This window comes from Chiloscyllium plagiosum, chromosome 37 (assembly GCF_004010195.1).
Source record: "Chiloscyllium plagiosum isolate BGI_BamShark_2017 chromosome 37, ASM401019v2, whole genome shotgun sequence".
In the NCBI taxonomy this organism is placed as follows: Eukaryota; Metazoa; Chordata; class Chondrichthyes; order Orectolobiformes; family Hemiscylliidae; genus Chiloscyllium; species Chiloscyllium plagiosum.
In genome coordinates, this window is record NC_057746.1 from 18,950,335 (window position 1) to 18,966,394 (window position 16,060).

At 48.8% G+C, this 16,060-nt stretch overlaps 1 protein-coding gene across 5 annotated transcripts in view; it reads left to right on the plus strand.

The window, feature by feature from the left end:
• The window catches only part of LOC122541332 (butyrophilin subfamily 1 member A1-like), a 29,561-nt gene extending 21,194 nt beyond the window's left edge, over positions 1-8,367 (plus strand). For 4 of the 5 annotated variants that reach the window (XM_043678005.1, XM_043678001.1, XM_043678002.1 and 1 more), the window contains 4 exons: positions 1,548-1,574; positions 2,187-2,213; positions 5,175-5,201; positions 6,940-8,367. In XM_043678005.1, the coding sequence (XP_043533940.1) occupies positions 1,548-1,574; positions 2,187-2,213; positions 5,175-5,201; positions 6,940-7,466 (608 nt within the window). In that variant the 3' untranslated portion in view covers positions 7,467-8,367. Of the gene's footprint in view, positions 1-1,547; positions 1,575-2,186; positions 2,214-5,174; positions 5,202-6,934 lie in introns of all 5 variants that reach the window. The other variant, XM_043678004.1, reaches the window with a different exon arrangement.
• Positions 8,368-16,060: the final 7,693 nt, after the last annotated feature.

Here is a 16,060-nt window from a genome sequence, read left to right on the forward strand (position 1 = left end):
GGCAGTATCCGAGGAGCAGGAAAATCGATGTTTCGGTCAAAAACGCTTCATCAGGGAGGATGATTCTGTCACTACTCTTGCTGGTCACAACCAGGCAGTAGAAGAGGCTGTTGCAACAAAACAGTTTGTACATTGTCAGCAGATGGAGAAGAAAATGGATTTTTGTTGAGAGTTCTGTGGAAGGGATTCTTTTTAGAAGAGGTTAGAAAGTCATTTTTGAACAGTGAGGTCAAGCATTCTTTCCAAGAAGACATGCAGTTGGTGTGAAGTGGCCCAATCAGGTACCTGGACCGTTAATTGTTGGGTGATTACACAGTGGAACTCCTACGACTGTAGAAAGAGAAATGGCCAGAGGTCAGAACCAGATTTCAGTTCAGGAGAACACTTTCAAACCAGCAAGGAGGCAGTTAGTTTGTGAAGCCTTTTGCTTATAAAGCAGCCTAAGGGAAAAGGACTTGAAAAGGCCCTCTATATGTTTTACTATTGAATGGAAAGAGTGAATTAGTTTGTCAATTTTTTTGTCTCTGGGAGAAACAGTAATGGAGAGAGCCAGATCTGGAAAATGCATGGAAAGTCACTGAAAGGAAATACTTGCACTCTCTTCTGTTAAAAAGTTTTAAAAGTTAAGATTCCATACAAAATTTCATTGGGATTGAGTGGCTGTAAAGATATTGCTGGGAAAACAGTTCACTTCTTCAGTTTGCCATTTTTCTCAAGACCTTTTCTAAATTGTTTTCCTTTTTTTTTTAAACCCTTTTTGGGTATTTAACTTCTGTTGTTTTGTTAAGGGAACAAAGGAAGCTGTGTGAGAACATTTTCAATAATTAACCAAAACAGTAGCCAAACTGCAAAAATCAAGCTGGTAATCCATCAAGCCAAGTTTCACTCTGAGGTCTGATTTGGCTGGGATCATAATGCTGTAACACGTTTATTTTTGATATCTTTGGCTTCGGAGAAGGTAACCAGAGATGGTATCCTGTGATAGAGTTATAGTTAACCCTAATCCTATCCTATCCTATCCTGCTCATTTGAATGTAAAGTGACCCTGATGGGAAGTGTGAATGTTGTTGGAGTCAGAATTAATTTTGATGCACAATGTGGACTTAGACACATGTATATTATATTATATTATATATTGTGTACATTTTTATATATTACCAGACATGTAACCTAAGCCTGTATGAATGGGAATACGGAGGAGCCAAATATATCACAGGCTGTGCTTTATCCAATACTGAGTGGTAGTAGAAAACCCACAATGAACAAAGAATGCTTTTTTTATATTTGGACTTCATAGAAGTATTAAATTGATTAAACCATGCTCCTTTGAGTTAATTGTTAATGATATGTTAATTGTTTTATTAAGACAGTCGACTGTTTAGTAACATCTCAGAGTACTCAGAGAGAGACTGCAAGGACACTGGGTTGGTCAATGAAATGTTGCATTCTGGGAATAAATCTATTGTCCATTAAAGTAGAAGTGTCTAGTTTTAATGCTGCACCAACCGTCCTGGAATCAGAGTAATGTTAATTTATTTTACTTTCAGAAAATGAAAAGCAGGCTGCTAAATTAGGTAAGACTCTTTATTAAAAGAATCAGTAGTGTTATTAAGTTTTAAACATTTCCAACATCTGTACCGGTCAGCACGGTGGCTCAGTGGTTAGCACTGCTGCCTCACCACGACCTGGGTTCAATTCCCAGCCTCGGGCGACTGCCTGTCTGTGTGGAGTTGGTACATTCTCCCCGTGTCTGCGTGGGTTTCCTCTGGGTGCTCTGGCTTCCTCCCACAATCCAGGGATGTGCAGTTTTGGCGGATTGGCCATGCTAAATTGCCCCATAGTGTCCAGGGATGTTCAGACTAGATGCATTAGCCATGGGTTATGCAGGGTTACAGGGATAGGGTGGGGGGTGGGGGGGTGGGGGATGGGGTCGAGGCTCTTTGAAGCGTCTGTGCAGAGTCAATGGGCCGAATGGCGCCTCTCTGCATTCTATGATTGTGTTTTGAGTGGGTAGGGGAATGGCATGGTTCAGGATCTCCACTTAGTCTTGACAGAGAGGTGTCCACCCACCCTTCAGAAATACTCTTGGCAAATGAAACCACTTTGAGATAATGAATGGTTCCAAATAGATGGACTTGTCATTTTAAAGCATGGAATTATATCTCAAGCATGTTCTCTCTTTTCAGAATGCGAGAAACTTCTCCATCTTATAGGTATGAAGTTCATCCACTTGTATTTTAATTGTTTATCTTTACTGTAAAACTAGTTTACATTTTTTATTGTAGCGATATTTGCCTATGTAACATTATGGGATTCAAGTTAAAGAGCCATACAGCATGGAAACAGACCCTTCGGTCCAACCTGTCCATGCCAACCAGATATCCCAACCCAATCTAGTCCCACCTGCCAGCACCCGGCCCATATCCCTCCAAACCCTTCCTATTCATATGCCCATCCAGATGCCTCTTAAATGTTGTAATTGTACCAGCCTCCACCACTTCCTCTGGCAGCTCGTTCCATACACGTACCACCCTCTGAGTGAAATAGTTGCCCCATGGGTCCCTTTTTTTACCTTTCCCCTCGCACCCTAAACCTGTGCCCTCTAGTTTTTCCAGCTCCTTGTAACTTTAAATTTATGTGCAGCTTATAGAAAACTATTGATCCTTAAATACTTACAAATGAGTGGGTCAGTTGGCTCAGTCACCTGGATGATTGGTTATGCCAACACTGTGGGTTCAATCCCCACACCAGCTGAAGTTATCATGAAGATCTCTCCTTCTCAGTCTCTCCCTGTTGCCTGAGGTATGGTGACCCTCTGATTTAAAACCAGCAGTTGTCTCGCTCTCTCCTGTTCTCGCGCTCTCTCTGGCTCTCACTCGCGCTTTCTCTCGCCCTCTCGATCGCGCTCTCTCTCGCGCTCTCCTTCGCCCTGTCGCTCGCCCTCAGGCCCGCCCTCCCGCCCTCAGGCCCTCCCGCCCTCGGGCCCTCCCGCCCTCCGGCCCTCCCGCCCTCAGGCCCTCCCGCCCTCAGGCCCTCCCGCCCTCAGGCCCTCCCGCCCTCAGGCCCTCCCGCCCTCAGGCCCTCCCGCCCTCAGGCCCTCCCGCCCTCAGGCCCTCCCGCCCTCAGGCCCTCCCGCCCTCAGGCCCTCCCGCCCTCAGGCCCTCCCGCCCTCAGGCCCTCCCGCCCTCAGGCCCTCCCGCCCTCAGGCCCTCCCGCCCTCAGGCCCTCCCGCCCTCAGGCCCTCCCGCCCTCAGGCCCTCCCGCCCTCAGGCCCTCCCGCCCTCAGGCCCTCCCGCCCTCAGGCCCTCCCGCCCTCAGGCCCTCCCGCCCTCGCCCTCAGGCCCTCCCGCCCTCGCCCTCAGGCCCTCCCGCCCTCGCCCTCAGGCCCTCCCGCCCTCGCCCTCAGGCCCTCCCGCCCTCGCCCTCTCTCGCGCGCCCTCTCTCCCTCTCGCGCGCCCCCTCCCTCTCGCGCGCCCCCTCCCTCTCGCGCTCTTGCGCTCTCTTTCTCGCGCCCTCTTTCTTTCTCTCTTTCTTTCTCTCTCCCTCACTCGCACTCTCTCTCTTTCCCCCTGGCTCTCGCGTGCTCTCTCTCTCTGTCCCTCGTGCTCTCTAATGATGTGGAGGTTCTGGTGTTGGACTGGGTTTATTTCATCAGGGTGAGAGCAGCCCTGTGGCCTGGTGACTTCACTGATCAATGGCAAGAAGCAGTTAATTAATTCATAGTCTTCAGGCCAAAACAGAGAGTGAGCGAGGAGGTGGTGATGGATTGGAACAATCACATTGAAGTGTTACCTTCGTGCCTTTGTTATAATGTAATCTGCTTCTAAATATTCACACTGATACAGGACTGTGAGCTCTATAATCTTTTGTAAGAGTGGTTCATAAGGGTGGGTTTCTCTGCTCTGTGTTTGTGTTAACAATTCTGGTCTCCCTGTTATCAGAAAGGTGTGGTGAAACTTAAAGGGGTGCAGAAAAGATTTACAAGAATGTTGCCAGGGTTGGAGATTCTGAGCTATAGGGAGCGGCTGAACAGTCTGGAGCACTGGAGTGGTGACCATATAGAGGTTTATAAAATCATGAGGGGCATGGATAGAGTAAATAGGCAAAGAATTTTCCCTGGGATCAGGGAGTCCAGAACTAGAGGGCATAGGTTTAGGGTGAGAGGGGAAAGATATAAAAGACACCTAAAGGGCAACTCTTTCACGCAGAGGGTGGTACGTGTATGGAATGAGCTGCCAGAGGATGTGGTGGAGGCTGGTACAATTGCAGCTTTTAAGAGACATTTGGATGGGTATATGAATAGGAAGAGTTTGGAGGGATATGGGCCGGGTGCTGGCAGGTGGGACTAGATTGGTTTGGAATATCTGGTCGGCATGGACGGGTTGGACCGAATGGTCCGTTTCCATGCTGTACATCTCTATGACTATGACTCTATGATAGGATAAATAGACAACACCTTTTCCCTGAGGTGGGGGAGCCCAGAACTAGAGGGCATAGGTTTTAGGTGAGAGGGGAACGATATAAGAGAGACCTAAGGGGCAACTCTTTCATCCAGAGGGTGGTACGTGTATGGAATGAGCTGCCAGAGGAAGTGGTGGAGGCTGGTACAATTACAGCATTTAAAAGGCATCTGGATGGGTATATGAATAGGAAGGGTTTGGAGGCATATGGACCGGGTGCTGGCAAATGGGACTAGATTAGACCGGGATATCTGGTCTGCATCGACGGGTAGGACCGATGGGTATGTTTCTGTGCTGTGCATCTCTATGACTCTATAAAAGAGTGTTCCACCTGGATTATAGTTTAAACAGTGCACTGTACTCCCAGTACATTAGAGAATGTTTGAAGTCTGTTTGTGAAGAATGAACCAAAATGAGGGTGATTGATAGTTCAATACTTACCATGGAGCCTACATCTCCACTTGAAACAACCCCCAGTGCCTGTTGGCTGTCCTTTCGTCAGGTACACATTGATGTGCAGTTACCCAGACAAAAATCCATGTGTTTATCTTCTTCCCTTCAAATATCCTGTTTTCTTTATTTAAACATTCCTCGGTATTAGATACTAACACAGTAGAAGATTCCTACCCATTGGTTGATCTTCGTCCCGTCATGTTTATAGGGACTTTATGAAATGCACTGGTCACTGTTAATGGCTTGTGATCTTCTTTTCAGAATGGGACAAGATGCTCCGATGTGCAGGTAAGAAAAATGTTCTCAAATTGGACATTCACGGAACTTTCCGGAAAGAAAGCCTGACGTGCTTTTGGTTGCCTATAGCAGGAAATGTAATGAAATACTCGGAATGTGCAATGTTAGCGCGTCTGTCGAAATGTCGCCATTTGCAGTGGCTCTTTTCCCCTTCCTACTCCGGTGCCTGGATCATTCCATGGGGTCTGCCTTTGGCACCCTTCCTCTTTCCCCTCGTCTCAGTGACATTATAGGATGCCATTTGGTTTTCACGTGTGCAAAACCAACCAACTACCCAGCTCTACCTCGGTGAGCTCCTCCATGGGCTAGATCAAAGAATCCCTACGGTGTGGACGCAGGCCATTCGGCCCATCGAATCAGCACCATCCTCTGAAGAGTAGCTCACCCCCCCACCCCCACCCACCTATAACCCTGCGTTTTCCCATTGGCTAATTCACCTAAACCCGCACATCCCTGGTCACTACAGGGCAATTTCCCACGGCCAACCCACCTTAACCTACACATCATAGTGGCTCAGTGGTTAGCCCTGCTGCCTCAGGGACCCAGGTTCGATCCAGCCTTGGGTGACTGTCTGTCTGTGTGGAGTTTGCACATTCTCCCCGTGTCTGCGTGGGTTTCCTCCGGGTGCTCCGGTTTCCTCCCACAGTCCAAAGCTGTGCAGGTTAGGGTGGATGCTAAATTGTCCCATAGTGTCCAGGGATGTGTAGATTAGATTAGATTACAGTACAGTGTGGAAACAGGCCCTTCGGCCCAACAAGTCCACACCGACCTGCCGAAGCGAAACCCACCCATACCCCTACATTTACCCCTATACCTAACACTACGGGCAATTTAGCATGGCCAATTCACCTGACCCTGCACATCTTTAGATGGTGGGAGGAAACCGGAGCACCCGGAGGAAACCCACGCAGACACGGGGAGAACGTGCAAACTCCACACAGTCAGTCGCCTGAGGCGGGAATTGAACCCGGGTCTCTGACGCTGTGAGGCAGCAATGCTAACCACTGTGCTACCGTGCCGCCCACCTAAGCCCGCACATCCCTGGTCACTACAGGGCAATTTTCCCACGGCCAACCCACCGTGTAAGTTAGGTGCATTAGTCAGGGGGTAAATGAAGAGTAATAGGGGAATGGGTTTGGATGGGATAGCCTTCGTAGGGTCGGTGTGGACTTGTTGGGCCGAAGGGCCTGTAGGAATTCTATGACGTCTTTGTGGACTGTGGGAGGAGCCACAGCACCCGGAGAAAACCCTACGCAGCCGCGAGGAGAATATCCAAGCTCCACACAGAGAGTCACCCGAGACTGGAATCGAACCTGGGTCCCTGGCACTGGTGCTAACCACTGAGCCACCGTGCCGCTGACCAATCAGACTACGCTTGTCCGACACCCACTTCCTGGTGAGCGGTAAATTGGCCTGAGATACATATCAGCCTGGCCAAAGCCATTGTCACCAGTCCCTGCTGACAACGTTCCCCCTCCCGCCCCCCCCCCCCCCCCCCGCCATATCCCCAGGGGATACGATCTCGCGGAAATCCCAATCCCAGAGGGTCGCGGATGCTCCATCACGGAATGTGTTTGGGGGTGCAAAGGCGGGATTGCCTTTTTTTGTTTTTTTGGAGGAGGAGGAATTGAGCGTCTTGCTTGGAGTTGGGGTTTTTATTTACGTTGGTTGGGCAGGGTGGGGGGGGGGCGTTGGGGTGGATTGACCTCGGTAACGTTTCTCGCTGCAGTTTCAGTCACCCTGGACCCCGAGACAGCCAACGGGCACCTGGAAGTCTCGCCGGATCGCCTGTCGGTCAAGGATGGCGGGGGCTGGCGCAACGTGACCGAGAACCCCAAGCGCTTCGAGCGGTACCCTTTCGTCGTGGCCAGCGAAGGCTTTCGGGCGGGGGCACACTACTGGGAGGTGGAGGTGGGCGACTCCAACAACTGGGACCTGGGCGTAGCACGGGCGTTGGCACAGAGGAAGGGCCGCGTCGAGCTGTCTGAGGAGAACGGGTACTGGGTCATGGGGCGCTACTGGGAGAAGTACAAGGTGAAGAACGTGGAGCTGACCCTCGACAGGAAGCCCGCCCGGGTAGGGGTTTTCCTCAACCTGAAGGAAGCGCTGGTCTCCTTCCACGACGCAGAGACCAAAACCCAGCTGTACGCCTTCCAGACCCACTTGGAAGAGGAGGGGGAGGAGATCTTTCCGTTCTTCTGCCCTTGGCGGTCCCAGGAGCCGCTGAAAATCACTCCCGTCACGCCGGAGGACTGAGCACTGAGCCGCGGCGAAGGTGGACAGTCCGAATGGGCACGGAAATACCTCAGCGGAGGTGCCAGTCAGAAAGCAGCACCGAACCACTTTCCAGTACTTGGCCATGTCTGACTTAGCATCAGGTGTGCCGGACGTCAGACGCCCGTTTCTTGCTCGCCTGCTTTTGTCTGTGATGTTCACCCGGAGTGGACTGACACTAACAGTCTGACTCCTAACCCTACAGCCTGGTCCTGCTTGATGTGATTCCTGTGGGATCAGGTGCACTGGTCACCACCGAGAACCAACCCGGCAGCTTAGACACTAACCATAGTTTCCCCATCTGACCTCGGTCGTGTCTCTTTGTACCCTCGCTCTTTGTGTTTTATTTTTAATGTATTCTTTCTTAACTTAAACCCCTCGAGAACTGCGTGAAGAGTTGGAAAGATTTTCCAGCAGACCGCCAACTTTTGTGAACTGTGCTCTCACGTCCTGGACGGTAACTCGAAGCCAGAGCCTTGTCTCGCTCAGAGACACGGCAGCTACTGACTGAACCACAGGATGTGCCTCTAGGAGGCTGGTCCCAGTGCTGCCTCCCATCCCAGAGTGGGACTTGAACCCCAATTGCTGTCTCCCGATGTGCCATGGCATATTCTCACACATCTGGGATTGTGCCCAGCACCCCCTCTCTCATGTGGAGAGATAACAGAGGGTCTTGAATCTATTGCCTTAACCTCTCAGTCCTGACTACAACCAAAGTGTCCATTTAGAACTATTTGACTGTGGATAATTTAAACTCCCTGCCTGATATCCTGGGTGTTAATTCGTACGATTAAGTGTTTTTTTTTAAATCAGTTTGTACCAGAAGCAGTGTTCCTGATGAAGGGCGTTTGCCCGAAATGTTGATCCACTGCTCCTCGGATGCTGCCTGAACTGCTGTGCTTTTCCAGCACCACTCATCTAGACTCTGGTTTCCAGCATCTGCAGTCATTGTTTTTACCAGAAGCAATCTGACCAACAACTATTGAACATTCCTTCCATCACTTTTATATCAGCTCATCCGTCAGACAATTTGAAATTAAACCTGCTCATTGAGCTATAGGGAGAGGCTGAACAGGCTGGAGCTGTTTTCCCTGGAGTGTCGGAGGCTGAGGGGTGACCTTATAGAGGTTTATAAAATTGAGGGACATGGATAGGATAAATAGTTTTTTCTCTGGGGTCGGGGAGTCCAGAACTAGAGGGCATAGGTTTAGGGTGAGAGAGGAAAGACATAGAAGAGACCTAAGGGGCAACATTTTCACACAGAGGATGGTATGTGTATGGAATGAGCTGCCAGAGGATGTGGTGGAGGCTGGTACAATTGCAACATTTAAGAGGCATTTGGATGGGTATATGAATAGGAAGGGATTGGAGGGCTATGGGCCAGGTGCTGACAGGTGGGACTAGATTGGGTTGGGATATCTGGTCGGCATGGACAGGTTGGACCAAAGGGTCTGTTTCTATGCTGTACAGCTCCATGACTCTATTTCATTTTTCTTTTCCTGTTTCTCTGTTCAGTTGTAACAGCAAGTGCTGAGTGAAACAGATGAACTCAGTGCTGTTATGACATTTATTTCTGCATGTGGTGTTGCCTTGAAAGTGCGTGGCTTTTACCTTTTCAGATCTGAGTATAACGCGAGAGCTTTTCTCCGCTCTCCTGCCTCCCCGTCTCTCCTGTCTCCCCGTGTCTCTCCTCTCCCCTCACTCCACGTTTGGGAGCCTGTATTGAGAAGGTGGCACAAGCAACTTGTGTTGTCAAGTTGGACCTTGTCAGAGGATGCTGGCAGGTACTTGTTATCCGAAAGAGCAAAGGAAAACTCTGCTTTTGTGGCACTGAGTGGGCTGTCCCAGTTTAAAGTTGTGCCGTTTGGTGAGAAGGAAGCACTAGCCATATGTCAAAGACTAGGTAAGAACAATGATTGCAGATACTGGAAACCAGAGTCTGAATTAGTGGTGCTGGAAGAGCACAGCAGTTCAGGCAGCATCCGAGGAGCAGTAAAATCGACGTTTCGGGCAAAAGCCCTTCAGGAATAAAGGCAGAGAGCCTGAAGGGTGAAAAGATAAGATAGAGGACGGTGGGGGTGGGGAGAAAGTAGCATAGAGTACAATAGGTGAGTGGGGGAGGGGATGAAGGTGATAGGTCAAGGAGGAGGGTGGAGTGGATAGGTGGAAAAGAAGGTAGGCAGGTAGGACAAGTCGTGGGGACAGTGCTGAGCTGGAAGTTTAGAACTAGGGTGAGGTGGGGGAAGGGGATATGAGGGAACTGTTGAAGTCCACATTGATGCCCTGGGGTTGAAGTGTTCCGAGGCGGAAGATGAGGCGTTCTTCCTCCAGGCGTCTGGTGGTGAGGTAGCGGTGGTGAAGGAGGCCCAGGACCTCCATGTCCTCTGCATGGAGAGGGGGAGTTGAAATGTTGGGCCACAGGGTGGTGTGGTTGATTGGTGCAAAGACTAATGTCAAAGACCATATGTCAAAGACTAACTAATAAGGTCATTTCTGAACTAGCCAGCTGTGTGGTGTCCATTGACCTGGTGATTTTCAGTCAGGAGCATTTCTACCATCTAGCAAAATTGTTCAGTTGATTTCAGGAGGAGGACTTGGTGATAAACCTGGCCAAGAATGAGTTCGTAAAAGCTCAAGTCACATTCTCACGCCATACCCTTAGAAATGGACAGATGGCCCCACAGGGTGTGAAAAACCAAGGTTACTGGGGAGTTACGCACACCGTCGAGAAGGCAAGTGCTATGATTTCTGGGACTGAGCAGGTACAATTCAATTTGTACCAAAATTTAGCAGTGTGGTTCTTCCACTGACTGACCCATCGAAGACGTGCAGAAAATTTCAGTGGATGGAAGGATGTCAGAAAGCATTTGACAACCTGAAAGCTGTGTTCACCACTGCCCTGATGTTAACCCCTCCCAAGCCATTCAAGCAGCTCTGAATGCGTGTGTATGTATGTGTGTCGGTGCTATACTGTTTCAAGACAGCCACAAGACTACAGAAAGACCTATTGGGTATTTCTCCTGAAAGTGCGTCAAAAGAAATGTTCCACCGTTTGAGAAAGAGACTTCTTGGGTTTGGTGTTGGTCATTGCAACAGCTCCATCATTTACCTTGCCAGTAGTGTACCTGAGATGATCATGTATAATCCCTGAAACATTTCTGGGAAATTTGCAAGGATATCGATACCAGTTTATTGTTACAGCCATTTAATTTGAAAATTATACACGGGCAAGGTCAGAAGAATATAATTGCCAATGCGTTGTCATGACTTTGAGGGGACGGAAGAAACTGATTAAAATGGAACGTAGAACATAGAAAAATACAGCGCAGTACAGGCCCTTTGGCCCCCGATGTTGCGCCGATCCGAGCCCACCTAACCTACACTAACCCACTATCCTCCATATGCCTATCCAATGCCCGTTTAAATGCCCATAAAGAGGGAGAGTCCACCACTGCTACTGGCAGGGCATTCCATGAACTCACGACTCGCTGAGTAAAGAATCAGCCTTTCCTCATACGATCTTCCTACCATACCAGGCAACATCCTGGTAAACCTCCTCTGCACCCGTTCCAGTGCCTCCACATCCTTCCTATAGTATGGTGACCAAAACTGCACACAATACTCCAGATACAGCCACACCAGAGTCTTATACAACTGCAACATGACCTCAGGGCTCCGGAACTCAATTCCTCTACCAATAAAAGCCAGTACGCCATATGCCTTCTTCACAGCACTATTTACCTGGGTGGCAACTTTCAGAGATCTGTGTACATGGACGTCAAGATCCCTCTATTATCAAATGTGTACATTCTTAGAGTTAGTACAATGTGCATATATCATGTTGAGTATTAATAGTATGATACTAAAGGCTTTGAAAATGTAGCCTGCATTTGTATTTTTTTTTAAAGTTGGGGGGGTGCGATGTGATACCTGTTATCCCGTAAGAGATGTGTCCTGTGCTGTTTCTGTTGCAGAGGGGTGGGGTCACAGTGATGCTGAAATGTCTCCTTCACAGGAAGTTGGGAAACAGCTGCACGATCTACCCTGGGTGATTTTTTTAAAAAATATATCAGGTAAAACAAAAGATCCATGAGGGCGTGGAGTCAGTCACACCCAGACCCAGTAGTCTTTAGTTTGGCTTTCAATTGTTTGAGTAGGTTTTCTCTGGCTCAAGCTGAAAACTTGAGCTGACTGGTGCAGGAGTGAACTCTTAGACAGACAGGGTTCATCCTAAGAATTGCAAAGGGCAGTTTGCTTCTTTCTAGTGGACTGGAGAAACCCAGCATGTGAGAATCATACTGGTGTTGCTAAATTTCCAAGGGTGTGTTGATGGGATACTGCCTGGGGTAGTAGAGTGGCTCAGTGGTTAGCACTGCTACCTCTCAGTGCCAGGGACACAGGTTTGATTCCCACCTCGGGCAACTGACTGTGTGGAGTTTGCACATTCTCCCCGTGTCTGCGTGGGTTTCCTCCGGGTGCTCCAGTTTTCTCCCACAGTCCAAAGATGTGAAGGTCAGGTGAATTGGTCATGCTAAATTGCCCATAGTGTTAGATGCATTAGTCAGAGGGAAATAGATCTGGGTGGGTTACTCTTTGGGGGGGTCGGTGTGGACTTGTTGGGCCAAAGGGCCTGATTTCACACTGGAGGGAATCTAAACAGCTTACACTTGCATTTTAAAATGTATAAAAGTAAGTTCAAGACTATCCCTAAGATATACTTTGGGCAGTTCTGCTATGGTCCATAACATTGTGTTAAAGGAGGGGTGGAGAAGTTCAGTTTCCTTGTCTCGGTTCAGTTAAAAGTGCCTATAAAAGCACTGAATGGGTTGGTGGAGTCGTGGTAATGGTGCACTTTAGTGATCGAAACCCCCTTGCAATGGCTGATGGAATTTAAAATTAATAAATTGAATTATTTGATCTGGTTTGGACAATTGGCCTCAGCAGCGACCTTAAAATTCCCAAATTGTTGTAAAGATCACTGAGTTTGGATTCACTAACACCCTGGAAGGAAGGCAACTCTGCTGTTCTGGGGCTACGTATGACTGCAGACCCCACAGCAACGTGGGGGGAGTCTCCGCTGTCCTCGGTAAAAGCCAGTCAGTGACGCGGTTGACCCAGCTGTTCTCTTGCTCAAAGCACCAAGTTGTCTTGCTGACGCTAGCTAGGTGGAAGGGAGATGTCTTGGAAGTTGGGGATCACTCATTGTCACATCATTGACCTTGATTTTACATTTTTGACGATTGGAGCGCTGTGCCCAGAATCATGCAAGGACACTTGTGGCCCACACCTTTACCGAACATCTGGGGGAGGCGCGTGCAAGTGAGGAGCTTACAGAACAACTCTGTGGCATCAGACTGAAAGAATGCGCAACCTCACAGAGAAGCATGCCCTTCGGCCAAACATGGCCATTTGCCTGCATTTGGTACCTATTCCATCCATGTACCATGATGACGTTGCACCCACCTCCACCACTGCCCCCTGGCAGCCCGTTCCGCCACTCTGGGGTGTAAAATAGATTGCCCCCCTGGACCCATTTGTATCTCTCCCCTCTCACCTTAACCCTATGCTCTCTAGTTTCAGACTCCTCTACCCTAGGGAAAAGCTGTCGGCTGTCTACCCTTATCTGTGCCTCTCGTGACTTTACGGATCTCCTTATGGTCACCCCTCAGGCTCCGACTCTCCAGGGGAGAACAAAAAGTCCCAGCCTCTCCAACCTCTCCTTGTAATTGAAGCATTCTTGTAAATCGTTTCAGCATTCTTTCTAGTTCGTAAAAAAAAACACATGACCTCAACCACCTACCCTTCAACCCAACTAAAGAGAGCTCTTTTATTTACAGCCTCTCCAACCTCTCCTTGTAATTGAAGCATTCTTGTAAATCGTTTCAGCACTCTTTCTAGTTCGTAAAAAAAAAACACATGACCTCAACCACCTACCCTTCAACCCAACTAAAGAGAGCTCTTTTATTTACTCGCAGGTCAGCATTTATTGCGCATTCCTAATTGCCCAGAGGGCAGTTAAGAAGTCAAACACATTGCTGTGGGCCTTCAGTCAGACTTGGATAAGGATAGCAGTTTCCTTTCCTAAAGGAGGTGAGTTTTTCCCTGACAATCACTAGTCATTATTAGGGTCTAAATTCCATCAGCTGCTGGGGTGGGATTTGAACCCAGGTCCCCAGTCCACTGATAATACCAGTGGGCCACCACTTCCCCTATAAAATATAAGGGAACCACCATGTGGTCTTGTCAACAATTAGACTGGGTGTCCCAGTTGGCTTCAGACCCTCAGTCAGTACCAAAGGAGTAAACAGATTTGTATCATTACATTTGCTCCTTTTGTACCACACTTCAAATCTAAAACAGTTTCTCCCTCCTTACTCCAAAGAGCCTATTCCTGATTTTGAAAACCCCTTCTGGTCTCCTCTTAGCCTTCCTTCTCTCTGATGAGAACTGAATCTTCAATCTGACCCCATCCATGGAGCTCTTCATCCGTGGTGGATGGAGTGGAGAGAATGGCTGCCCCAGCTGACTGAACCTCAAAATGGCCACCTGCCTGCGATCGTGCTTATATTCTCCCCCGCACCCATGTCATGTGTGTGCAGGTGTGAGACACAATGAAAGACACAAGGTGTACGAATCTTTATGGAGAACGTGAGGTCTGCAAATGCTGGAGATCAGAGCTGAAAATGTGTTGCTGGAAAAGCGCAGCAGGTCAGGCAGCATCCAGGGAACAGGAGAATCGACGTTTCGGGCATAAGCCCTCCTTCAGGGCTCATTCCTGAAGAAGGGCTTATGCCCGAAACGTCGATTCTCCTGTTCCCTGGATGCTGCCTGACCTGCTGCGCTTTTCCAGCAACACATTTTCAGTACGAATCTTTATTCAATTCCCACCACCAGGACGAAAGGAAACACCCGGGTGGCCAGTGACAAGCAGTGCCCTTCACATCAAAGGGCAATACTGCGTGATCAAAAAACTGAAGGGAAGGGTAGGGATTAAATCAAAATAGAGTTGGGGGCGAAATAAAGCACTCTACTCCCTGTGGCGCCCACCTCTACCTGAACAGCTCAAGTGAGTTGGTAGATACTGCATGCTCCTCCAGAGACACCCAAGCTCGGACGAAGCTGTGAAAGAGGGACAGGCAATTGGCCATAACGACCGCCTCCAAACTTTCATTTAATCCTCACCTGTCTGCCGAGAACTCCCACTTTATTCTGCAATAATGCTGCACTCAGGTCTCTCTGTCTTTCTCAGTCTTCCTTCCCTTGTCCCCATTCATTCCCCGAAACGGCCTAAATGCTGTTCGAGCGTATGTCAGATCGAGGCTGTTTAATGCGAGAGCTTCCGGAATGTTTTACAGTCACTGAATTCATTCGTGCTCACCGTGACAGTGTAGGAAGGGTTGTGGGGAGGGGCAGTGCACCAACAGCAAGATCCCAGAAACAGCAACGTATAGACAGGCTGGTGAAGAAGGCATTTAGCACACATCTCCATTGCTCAGACCTTTGAGTATCGGAGTTGGAATGTCCTGTTGAGGTTGTACAGGATGTTGGTGAGGCCCCTCTGGAGAGCTGTGTCCAGTTCTGGTCGCCTAGTTTTTTTTTTACCTATTTGTTTTTTTTTTAAATTTTATTAAACAATACAGTTTACAAAACCATTAACATTAACAGCTATGTACAAAAGAACCGCAATTTTACAACGGAGAGGAGTGGCAAAGCCAGGCCCCAATCCCTACTGTTCAACCAGTTTTCAGGGAAATGAGGACAAACCTCAAATTCCACTTTCGAACACCACAAAACAGTAACAACGACAAGTACATAAGACAGTCCAATTACATAAATCAGTTCATAAAGTACAGACCCCAGCCACCCACTCGTCCCTCCCACCTTTGCCCAGTTATAAGAAGGATGCGATTAAGCTGGAGAGGATTCAGAAGAGATTTACCAGGATGTTGCCGGGAATGTAAGGTGCGAGGTCTAAAATAAAGCTCGTACTTTTTTCACTGGACTGTAGGAGGTTGTGCGGTGACCTTATAGAGGTTTATAAAATCATGAGGGTTATGGATAATGTTAATGGTGGGTGTCTTTTCCCTGGGGATGGGGGATTTCAAAACTAGAGGGTGCACTTTTAAGGTGAGAGGAGAGAGATTTTAAAAAAAGACATGAGGGGGAATTGTTTTGCCCTTGAGAAGGTGGTGGTGGTGGGAGCCGCTAAAACCCATGTGCTATAGTTAGACCCAGAATGCTATCTGGGAGAATTTGACCCAGTTGACACTGGAGGAACAACAATGTATTTCCAAGTCAGGCCTGTGGTGGGCGGCACGGTGGCACAGTGGTTAGCACTGCTGCCTCACAGCGCCAGAGACCGGGGTTCATTTCCCGCCTCAGGCGACTGACTGTGTGGAGTTTGCACGTTCTCCCCGTGTCTGCGTGGGTTTCCTCCGGGTGCTCCGGTTTCCTCCCACAGTCCAAAGATGTGCAGGTCAGGTGAATTGGCCATGCTAAATTGCCCGTAGTGTTAGGTAAGGGGTAAATGTAGGGGTATGGGTGGGTTGTGCTTCGGCGGGGCGGTGTGGACTTGT